At 29.5% G+C, this 11,983-nt stretch overlaps 1 protein-coding gene and 1 long non-coding RNA gene across 2 annotated transcripts; one reads left to right on the top strand and one right to left on the bottom strand.

Moving 5' to 3' along the window:
* Positions 1–344: 344 nt before the first annotated feature.
* On the top strand, positions 345–1,375 carry LOC103499492 (AT-hook motif nuclear-localized protein 20-like; the record flags this gene model as incomplete). The annotated part of the gene is made up of 1 exon (XM_008462509.2): positions 345–1,375. A coding segment is annotated over one exon (966 nt), but the record flags the coding sequence as incomplete, so codon positions are not given.
* Positions 1,376–8,707: 7,332 nt separating this feature from the next.
* Positions 8,708–9,545, bottom strand: LOC103499402 (uncharacterized). Its single transcript, XR_539807.3, has 2 exons — positions 9,478–9,545; positions 8,708–9,311 (listed from the first exon to the last, which is right to left on the bottom strand). It is a non-coding gene; the product is annotated as an uncharacterized LOC103499402 (long non-coding RNA).
* Between the last annotated feature and the right edge of the window lie 2,438 nt (positions 9,546–11,983).

The following is an 11,983-nucleotide window of genomic DNA, read 5'->3' as shown; positions in this document are numbered from 1 at the left end:
AATTGAAATTTATTAACTCTAAATAATATATTTATATAATTAAAATTAATAGTAATAATTAATTAGATGATATGAAACAAACAACCTTGTGGATTGTCTCACTCTCACCCAAATAATTGTTGAACATAAAATTGCAGTCAAAATTTGTTTAAACCGTCACACTTGGAAATCAAACTCTCGGTTGCCGTACAAAATTTTGTGTATAAATAACGTCATTTTTTCTTTCCCAATTAATACTTTTTTCATTATTAATTATTTTCTCTCTCTCTCTCTCCCTCATTTTTTGTGAAATTGTTTTCAGTTTTTCTCACTGTTTTAAATTTTGAATTTTATGTCCACTATAATCTGAAAAATTAATCCTCCATTTATTTCTACAATTGGCTCCCTTTTCTTTTTCTTTCTCAATTTTCGCTAATCTGGCTAATTCCAATCCGTGGTGGGTCAGTCCGGTGGGGTTTCCGACCACCACCCCGATATCAACCACCGTCGACGGCAGTGGAAGAGATAAAGATGACGAAGAAGATGAGCCAAAGGGTGGCGGTGTGGAGGTCGGAAGCCGCCGATCGAGAGGGCGGCCACCGGGATCAAAAAACAAACCAAAATCTCCAATCATCGTGACGCGCGACAGCCCTCACGCGCTTAGCACGCACTTGATAGAAATCGTCGGAGGAGCCGACGTCGCGGAAAGTATAAACCAATTCTGCTGCCGCCGGCAACGTGGAGTTTGTGTTCTCAGTGGCAGCGGTACGGTCGTGGACGTAACTCTCCGGCAATCCGCGGCTTCCGCCGCAGTGATCCAGCTTCGTGGCCGGTTCGAGATTCTGTCTGTGAGTGGGTCTTTTCTTCCCGGTCGAGCACCACCCGGTTCAACCGGGCTGACCGTATACTTGGCTGGCGGTCAGGGGCAGGTGATTGGAGGGACGGTCGTGGGTCCACTATTGGCGGGTGGGCCTGTCATGTTGGTAGCTGCTACTTTTGCTAATGCAACTTATGAGAGACTTCCTTTACAAGACCATCATAATTGTGAAGAAAGAGAGGCTTCTCCGGCCGCCACGAGTGCCGGAGAAGTGGAGGAGCCGCCCCCTCCACCGCCGTATCCTCGCATGGAAACTTCAATTTACGACTTGATTGCACCAAATAATAGTCATGGACTTGATGGCTATGCTTGGGCTCATGAGAGACCATCTCTTCTTTACTTTCACTTACTACTCCTACTACACATTATGTTTGAAATTTCTCTTCATGAATCTTCATGGTCTTTTTTCCTTTTCCTTTTCCTTTTTTTTTTTTTTAAATTTTACAAAATGTAGTTCTATTATCTCTCTATTTTGTTACATTCATATTATTAAATTTATATCATTAATATTTTGCAAGAGTTCCACGTTAACATACTAAAGTAAATTGATATTACTAAAAAAAATCCATGTAACAATATGAAAAAAAAAAAACCAACTAATGAGAATATAAAAATAATGAATACTTTGACTTGTTGAGAAAATTAAAAGATTTTTTATTTACTATTTTTTTTAAGAAAGGGTTGTATATATATATATATATATATTTTATCAAATTATCCACCGATAACAAATTTATATTGATATTTGTGAGTTTACTTTATACATAAGACCTATTTACGGAACTTGCAAAAAGTCAATAGAGTGGTAGTTAATTAGTCTCTCCTCCCACATGCCCAACCACTACTATTGTCTATCTACTTCAGACTTTGGATTTGAAAGTGGTCTGTATTAATTTCAAATTAAGGAATTCATTTTTATAAAGTAACTCTACCTTTTTCCTTCTTTAACAATAATAGAGTTTCTTTTCAATTCTGCACACAAAATTTATCGTTTTCTGCCACAGTCAACTTTCATTATAATTTTTAGTATCAATCCTCACTTTTGGTTCTAACTCATCTCTAGCAAGTGCATGTTTGAGATGAGTATTGTATTAACCTTCTGAAACAACTGCGACTTATGTCATTCATATTAAAATATTTAAGACAGTAAAATTCAGTGACATAACAATTTAATTATGATACTTGATACTGTCGAAGAATAGCAATTTTTCTATTGTATTTTTGTAAAATTGAGAGATGATGTCCACGTTTTTTTAACATTGCTATGTTAAAGTACAGATATATTATTACTTTTCTTATATTATATTATGAAACATTGACAGGACTCAGCATTATTAACGATGAGTTGGATAGGAGAATTAGATTGGGAAAGAATGTGGTAGTGGAACCAAAAAGCTAAGTCTCAAATCGATTAGACAAGAAGTATTATTATTATGAATATATAAAATAAGAACAACCAACTTCTTTGGTTATGTTTATGACCTAACTTTTACATAAAATCATGGTGTATTTAGAGTCCAAATAAAAGAAATTTTAGACCCATCGTAGATTGTTACATCATTTTTCAAATTAATAAAAAAAAAATTAAATAGTCTCAAATTAAAACTGAAGATATAAATTTGACAAATTCCAATGACGGGACATGTTTTCATTGGATCAAATTGACTACTTTGATTTAAGCTAAAAATTCATTATAATTTTAAAATTAAAACATGTATAAAATAACCTATTATAGATTATAATGAGTTTTTTTTTCTGTAAAATAATAAAAAGACGAACTATTTACACTTTATAGGAGAAGGAAAAAACTATCCAAAAGATAAAAATATGTTATCCGTAATTTTTTTTATTTTTTAAATTTTTGTGAATTGTAAATTAATATTTTGCATATTTTGCTCTTTTTTGAAAATTTTTCAAATAAAAAAAATAATGTAAATTAATAATACTACATGATCTATGACATAAAATATGTTTATCTATAAGTTTAATTAAATTTTACTGTTGAAATGATTTTTACTACAATTATTCTTGCTATTTATTATACGTTCAAACAAATTTTGAATCTTATATTATTTTAGTGTTTGAAAAAACTGAAAATATGAAGGAAACAAAAGAAATTTTCATAAATAAAAAAATGGCAAACTTTTTACTAAAGTGCAAAAATAAATAAATATCGATAAACTTATATCCATCTTTATCAATAATAAATATATATCAATTTCTATCGTTAATAAACTTCTATTAGGTTTCTATCTTTAATAGATTATTTTCGGCATCTATAATAATAGATTTATATTAGTCTCTATAGCTGATGAAAGCTTTGATAAAATGTAGATCATAAACAAACATAGGAAAATTTTGAACATTGAAATAGTTAAAGCATTTTTTCTATTATTTAAAAAACCACAAGAAGTGATTATTTTTAAATGTATGTTTTCCAGTTAAAACCATTATATTAGGTTTTGGTGTAATTTGCTCCTTTTAGAAAGAGTTTTAATGAAGGAGAGAGAAGCAAAACTTAAAATAGGTTTATTCCCCCATTCACTCACTCATTTCCACCTTTTTGGGTCTCTCAACTATTTCTTTTTATCATTCTCTCCAAATATATCATCACATTAACATATATATTTTATCTTTTCACTCTCCTAAACTTTTCTAAGTGATTCTTCAATTTTTTTTCTAATGAAACAATTCATTACTCAACAAGTAATGGAGCAAAAATAACATCCAATGTTGGATAAATAATTGAGGAAAAGCACTAAGAACAGAAAAAAATAAAAAACCACAAACAAAATTATCAAACTCAACTGTTGCACAAGCGATACGATGAGCAACCTTATTTGACATTTTAAAAACCAGAATATGACATTTTTAATATAAAAAATGAACCAAAATATTTAAAGAAAATATAACAAAACTTCAATTCTATCACAGATAGATTTGATAAACTTTTATAAATGTCTATTAGTAATATTCATAAATAATGATAGAAGTTTTCCAATATCTATCATCGATAAAATTTAAAATTTTACTATATTTTATAAATATTTTTAATAATTTATCATTTACCGTCCAAGGAAGATAACCAAACACAACAAAGGGCAAGCCAAAAAAGAGAAATAATACACCTATCCATGCCAACAAATTTCGATTGACAAGATTAATATACAATCATATTCCACCAGCAATCAAGGATATTGGGAGAGAGAATCACTATGTTTTTTGTACCAAGAAAATAAATAAATAACTAAACCATTCTCAATTTTTTACATTAAAAAAATTAAAAAAGGTTTAAAATGTCAAATTAAATCCGTATTTATAAAATATAATAAAATTTTAAATCTTATCGATAATAGACATATAATAAAAGTTTATCATATTTTATCTTTTATGATCACACCTACGTATATTTAGAAGTTAAAAGGAATCAACTCCAAAATGACTATTCATTCTATTTTAATTACATAAATACTACTAGTTAGGCTTTTCCATCATACATGCAAACAAATCATAATTAAGGCTTTTCCATCATACATGATTACATGCAAACAAATCGTAATTAATTAATCAATGTGTTACAAAGAAATGACAGTGATTAAATTAAAAGGGAGTGTCTCTTCTTATCCTAGTTAGTTGCAGCCCTCCATAATTATATTAATTACTATTGAAACAATTTCACATCTTTTCTTCAAGTTTGTTTTGAAGTGCCTTCATAAACTAGACTACAAAAGATCATCATCATTAATAATTGAAATAAAAAAAAAAAAAAACTATTGGCTTGTGAATGTGATCTCAAAAGATGTATTAATCATTTAAACACCTTCTGTTTCCATACCACATTATGCATTCTTTAGGTCATTTGATGTATATCACCTTCACAAGTAATAAGGAAAAGTGTATAAATATTGATATAATTAAATTTAGGGAAAGTTACCTTTTTAACCCTTAAGTTAATTTAGAAGAATACGTATGTTTGTTTTTTGAGTTTAAAAATGTATCTTCTTATTTTTTAATCCCTAACTTTATAAGAATAGACATATTTGATTCTCGAGTTTTCAAAATACACTCTCCAAGTTTTTAAAAGTAGGTTAAAAAGGTGCTCAAATAACTTAATTTTAGATAATTATATGATATTTTAAAATTTTAAAAACCACATCCTTTTTAAAACTATTTTTCTTCTAATTTTATACATAATGTTCTCAAGAACATGAGACTAAAAATGTAGATTTTTAAAACTTTAAAGACCAAACACACATATTCATCAAAAATTTATGAACCGAAAAAGACAATAACTTTCCATAAAGTCTTACTATAATCTATATAATGAGTTAAGATCATATTGTGAGATAATAATAGGTGATCTAACACCCAATAACTCTCTTCTAAGTTGAGATGAAAAGTTAATTGGGTTGAGAAAGAAAGTAACGTTATATCTCAAATGCAATGGATTCATAGGTTAAATATCTAAAATACCCTCAATGACAAGTACTTATGGGGATTTGTCTTACTCAAAAAAGAAAGAGTTTCTTGTGCCCCTTCATAATCAAAATTATAGACAAATAGAAGCTCAAGTTGAGAGTCATGTTGTAGAGTGGAGCCACATATTTGAGGTGTCTTGTGACAACAAAATGGACAAAGACCCTTAATTTCTGATACAAAAGAGGAAAAACGACATAAGCAAGAGAAAAAAAAAGGTCTTATATACTTTTAAGGGGAAAATTGATAGATAAATTGACTTCCATCCCCATAAAAGAAAAAATATTTGAGATTTCCAAAACTCTCTAACTAATCCATAAAATTGATTATAAAATTAAGGGAGAAGTTCATAATATTAATGGTTTTATGTTACTAACTACACAAAAAAAAAAAGTTAGTATTTTAGACTCCTAAGTTAAAATATTTATTTTTGTAAATAATTGATTGACACAAAAGCTTAAATCTTAATGAGTACGAAGGAAAATTTAATTATATATATCATATAACAAACTTAACTCAGAAAAAAAAAAATTTAATTGAATAATGATTGATTTTATTTTTCCTAAAGATAGAAGATTTGAGGTATTTTTTTTATTTCATATCAAAGATAATATATCAATTATCATTTTAAAGGTTAATTATTCAATTTTCAACCTACAAAATACTTAATCGGAAAGAAAATAAGAGACTTTGAATGATATTTAGCACATATAAAAACTTTGTGGTTTATAGATCCTTTTTCTATTACTATAAAAGTTACAATATTAGCCTTAACATTTAACAATCGCCTTTAACAAGCATTGGAAGAAAAATAATTTAAAACATCACATTTAATTTAAACAAAAAATGGTATGATAGTTATAATATAGAGAAAATTTTTCTTTTTGAATCACCACATCATATCCCGAACAAAACCTTATTCCAACAGAGTTTTTAAGACCTTAACCGAAGTTAATATTAATAATAAGCCAAGTTCTAGGGTATCTTTTATAGTTTCAGTCTACATATACTTAAACACAAGTAAAATTCTAATTTCATGATTATTATTCTTGTTTGAAGACATAAATGGAAAAAAAGGGCCCTCAATAAGATTGATGGAGAAGCCATTATATGAATTATATTATTCGTTTGTTTAATCAATCTACATAAACCCACAGTTGAAGTACTAGTTGAATTTGGATTCTTCTTCTTCTTCTTCTTCCTGATCTTCTTCCTTTTTCCCTATTTTGTGTATGAAAAAGCCATTAATTTTCACTTTGAATGATTGACTAAGTTGGGAAAGAAAAAGAATCCACCAAATCCCTCCCATTGCCCATTTTTGTTATTGAAAGCACCACTCACAATTTTTTAACTCTTTGAATGAATTCATTCATTCAAGTGGGGGAACTAGAAAGGAGCTTTTGTCCTTTGATGGGACACCATATGGAACTAACAACGCCAACTTGAGGAAGAAGATAAAAGGAAAAACTGTGGAAGATTGGGTTAATTAAAAGTAAACCCTAGAATGTGGTTTGATGTTCCAAGTGCAATGTATATCAAAATTTCTCTTTAATCATTAATAACCCTACAAACTATTCCCAAAATACCATTCTAATCTATAATTAGGTATATTGTTTATTTGAATTAACCATCTAATTCTCTCTCTCTCTCTCTATCTATATATATACTTTTATAATACAAATTGTTATTTAAGCTGAGAGTTGAGTTAAAATCAGTTCTTTTAGTTATTATTACTTTTTTATACATTTTTTTTCCAACTATCTAAAAATTGTATGTTGATTATCTATCCTATCACATTAAATATTTTGAAAACTATAAATGGAAATTCCTAGAAATGCCATACAATTCAAGGATTATATATATAATTTTACTTTAATTAATCATATGTTATCTCTTTTGATAATTTATTAATTGAAATAATTTCTAATAGTAATAAAAAGCATGTAAAATTCTCTACACTAAATGTATTACTTTAGTGAAAGGGGTATATTTAAGTATATATCAATATCATGAAAAAAAGAAACATATAGATATAACTAATATACTAATATTGTAAAAGAAAGGAAATTAAGTAAAATTAAAAGTCTGAATGTTTACATCAACCCAAAAAAAAAAAAAAAAAGAAGAAGAAGAAGAAGGAGAAGTTGAAATGTGTAAAATGATGATAGTAATTAGACAAAATTGGTATATAATTGAACAATTAATTAGAATTTGGCGCAGTAAAGAAATAGAGAAAGAAGAAGCACATCGGAGGTGGAAAAATCAACTTAAAATTGCCGACAATGCAACCGACACGTGTCTTGTAAATGGTTTCCCTCCTACTTTGTCGTTTCTTAATCTCTCCGTCAAACACGCTTCTTTGTTTTTTATTATTTTTATTATTATTATTATTATTATTATTATTTAATACAAGAGACAAAACAAAAAATAAAAATAAAATTGAAAGTAATTTGCACCAGCCGGGAATCGAACCCGGGTCTGTACCGTGGCAGGGTACTATTCTACCACTAGACCACTGGTGCTATATGCTTAGTGAGTACCCTCAAACCTTATAATACTTGAAACAGTTTTGGATAAAATCAGTAAGTTTTTTTTTTTTTTTTTTAAAAAATACATCTAAACTATCCAAAATATTAAAAAATGAACTTGATTTTTTTTTTCTAAAAAATGACTCAATTAGTATGTGAACTAGAGTTGTTAATATCTCTTTGCAAAAATAACTCTAAAATTAAAATGTTTTCATTGCTAGCCTTTATAAGATTGGTAATATTTGTTTTATGGCTTAAGATACTGAAAATGTCATTGCATTTTTATTGTTTATTTTTTTAAAAAAAAAGATGTCTATAAAAATGTTGACTTTGTAAGATACTTTCCTTATCAATAATTGTTGTCTTTTTTGTTGATCATGTCGACATCTTTCTTTATTCAGTGTGCAATTGTGTTATAAAAGTTAGTGTTGCTCATTATGCTTCCATTTTACATACTTAAAGGACATTTAGTTCTTTGATTAAGCTTCGTCGTTCAGCTTGTCTTAAGAGCAACATTTTTATTATTTGATATAGTTGTTTTGACTTGTGTTAGAAGAAGGAAATGCTACATGTTTTGGAGTCATTCTCCATTCTCCTTACTACTCTGCATCACGATTCATTGATAAGAAATATTCTCTAAGTATAGGAGGAGTCAAAGTCATTTGAACAAATAAGATTTTGTTCATGAAAAGATACAACATTGCGAGAGGGAGTCTCACAAACTCTAGACGAGCTCAAGTTCTTCAAAGTGGTAGTCTTTGTCTTATAGGAATCCTAAGATCATCTTCACTAGAAAGTAGATAACAAATGAACAAATTAAAGGTAGAAATAGTGTGAATTGTTTAAAAAAAAAAAACTAAAAAACCAAATTGTTACCAAATGAGGTCGATATAATTTGCTTTTAGCTTAATTGTTTTCAAACTCAAGAAAACTTTAAATTAAATTTATCACTAAAGTTAGCAAGATAGCAACTCAACGTGTAGCATTGATATGAAAACTTTGGTTTTCATTTGATCAATGATTACATTATCTAAAGTTCTCAAATTTTATGCAGTGAATTTTAATTTCAATAAATGCCAACAACTCTATAATTCAATGTATAATTGTGTTGGGACAAATGTTCTGAGACTAAAACCAAATTAGAAGTCTTGTAAAAGGATCAAGAGGAACTTGAGTAGAAGACGTGTGGAAACTCCATCTAATTAGTTCATTTTTGTAAAAGAAATCTAGATAAAATTTGTTAGAATAAATTCTTTTAACTACTTCTTTAAATTAGAGTTTAAGAGTAGAAGTTATATATACCTTGTATCAATTAGAAAGAAGAGTAGTGAATAATAATTTTTTGCTCCCAAAGCACAGTGGATGTAGGTTTTTATTAAACCGAGCCACTTTAAAAATCTTCTTGTATAGCTTCTCCTAATTCATCTTTTCATCTTCATCATCTCACCATCCTTAACAAATAAAGCAGTAGCAAAAACTCCATAAAATAAATCAAGCACATCAGAAAGGAAAAGAAGTGACGCTTGAAGTTTTTATTTTTGTCTTTCTGTAAACAACATTCTGGGACAAAAACAAAAAGAAAAGGATAAAAGCAAAGAAAGAGGAAAGTTACTTTACCTTTCACATGCAACGTGTGACATCCTCTTGACCATACAATTGACAACATCTACAAATTGGTATCAAAGTCTGCAGAAGAGACTCAAGAAAGCTCCAATATTCAGATTTTTTATTTCAAGAAACTCAAGATAGCAGTAACAAGATATGATATTGAGAAGTTTGATGGTAAGGAAAATTTTACCTTATGGAAAGCAAAGATCAAAGCCATAGTCGGCCAACAAAAGTCATTGAAAGCTCTCATGGATCCAGAAAAGCTACCTAAAACATTACTCAAAAAGACAAATAAACTATGAAAATGCAGCCTATGGTGCCATAGTTCTAAACCTAAGTGACAATGTCTTTAGGGAAGTCATTGGTGAAGAAACAGCTTATGGAATGTGGAAGAAATTGGATGAACTCTATCAGTCCAAAGATTTACCTAACCGTGCATACGTGAGGGAGAGGTTCTTTACCTTTAAGATGGATGACAACAAATCATTGATAGAGAATCTTGGAGAATTCAAGAAGCTGTCTTCAGATTTCAAAGAATTGGAAGACAAGATTGGTGATGAAAATGAATCATTCATTTTACTCAACTCACTTCCAGAAGCATATAAAGAAGTCAAAATGGCTCTCAGATATGGAAGGCAAAAAATCACCACAGGTGGTGTCATTTCAGCAATAAGAACTAGAGAACTAGATTTAAATTCACAAAGGAGAGATCAATCAAATGGTGAAGGTCTGTTCTCAAAAGGTAAAAGTAGAAACAACTAAAACGAAATCAATAATTAGAAGAATAAATCAAAACTTGAATGCACATTTTGCCACAAAAGGGGACACCTTAGACAAGACTGTTTCTTTTTAAAGAAAAAGCAAAAAGAAAAGCAGCAAGAAGAACCAAAGATAGAAACATTAGTTGTAGATCAAACTCCGTATAGGTATTTAGATGCCTTAACCATCACAAAAAGTTCAATAAAATTAGAAGGTAATAATTAAAGAAACTCATGATTGGGTTCTTGATTCAAGGTGTTCATTCCATATGACACCATTAAAGGGATGGTTTACAACATATAAAGTTTGTGGATGGAGGCCTTGTATACATGGGAAATGACAATGCTTGCAAGATTGTGGGCATTGGATCTGTTACTCTTAAATTCAAAGATGGGACAACAACATTTCTTAAGAATATGAGACATGTTCCATCATTGAAAAGAAATTTAATTTTCCTTGGTATGCTAGACTCCATAGGTTGTGAATACAAAGGTTCTGCAGGAAGGTTTGAAATATTAAAAGACTTCAAGATTTTTCTTTTTGGTACAAAAATCAATGGACTCTTCCTTATCTAAGAAGCGCCCATGAACCATGATGCACTAATTGTTTCTAATGATAAGCTTACTGAAGTGGAAGGGGATTGAAAATTTTATCAGAACAGGGCATCATTCCTAAAGGAGTGGCAAGAAAGCTCTCCTTTTGTGAGCATTGCGTAGTTAGTAAGTCCATAAAGCAAAGTTTTCAAAAGGCTAATCACAACACCAAAGACATCCTAGACTACATCCATTTCGACCTACGGAGACCCTCACAAACACCATATTTAAATAATTCAAGGTATTTTCTAACCTTTACTGATGATTATTTTAGAAAGAGTTGAGTTTATTTCTTAAAATCTAAAGACCAAACTCTAGGAAAGTTTAAAGAATGAAAAATCATGGTAGAAAAACAAACTTCTAACAAATTAAATGCCTAAGAATTGATAATGGTTTAAAATTTTGTAGGGAGAATTTTAATAATTTTTGTAAAGAACATGGAATAAGGAGACTTAGGACTGTTAGATATACCCTCCCAACAAAATGGTGTTGCTGAAAGTTTAAATAGAACAATAATGGAAAGAGTTAAATGTCAAATGGTTTAATTCCAGAAAAATTTTGGGCAGAAACTGTTTCCTATACTATTTAATAGGTTCCCTCCTCACTCCACAAACTTCCTAATACTTGAAGAAAAATTGTCTAAACACCCTCCAAATTTACAAAACCTTAGAATTTTTTGTTGTATAGGGTTTGTCCATCAACCTCAAGGGAAATTAAAACCTAGAGCTATAAAATGTATGGTCCTAGGTTTTACAGAAGGTGTTAAAGGTTGTAGAATGTGGCATCCTATAGAAAAAGATGTATAACTAGTAGAGATGTGGTTTTTAAGGAAGATATTATGTTTATGTTTGATAAATATAATGAAACATTTGATTCAAATTATAAACCCAATAAGATTAAGGTGGAGCACCCACCAAACCATGAATCAGATGAACTTCCTAGTACCATTGAGGAAGAAATAGAATCAAGTAGCTCCCTACCACTTACTCTAGAAGAAGGTTCTCCATAAGACGAAGATTTATCACACTATTCTTTGGCTAAAGATAGACAAAGAAGAACTATTGTTCCTCCTAGATACAGTGAGGCAGATTTTATAATTAGCTTTGCCCTAAATGATATGAATCATCTAAATGATGATGAACCAAAAACATTTGATGAGGCTG

The sequence above is a fragment of the Cucumis melo genome, chromosome 5 (genome assembly GCF_025177605.1).
Source record: "Cucumis melo cultivar AY chromosome 5, USDA_Cmelo_AY_1.0, whole genome shotgun sequence".
Lineage (NCBI taxonomy): Eukaryota > Viridiplantae > Streptophyta > Magnoliopsida > Cucurbitales > Cucurbitaceae > Cucumis > Cucumis melo.
The sequence above is the reverse complement of the archived record's forward strand: the minus strand, read 5'-3'. Positions and strand labels throughout refer to the sequence as shown.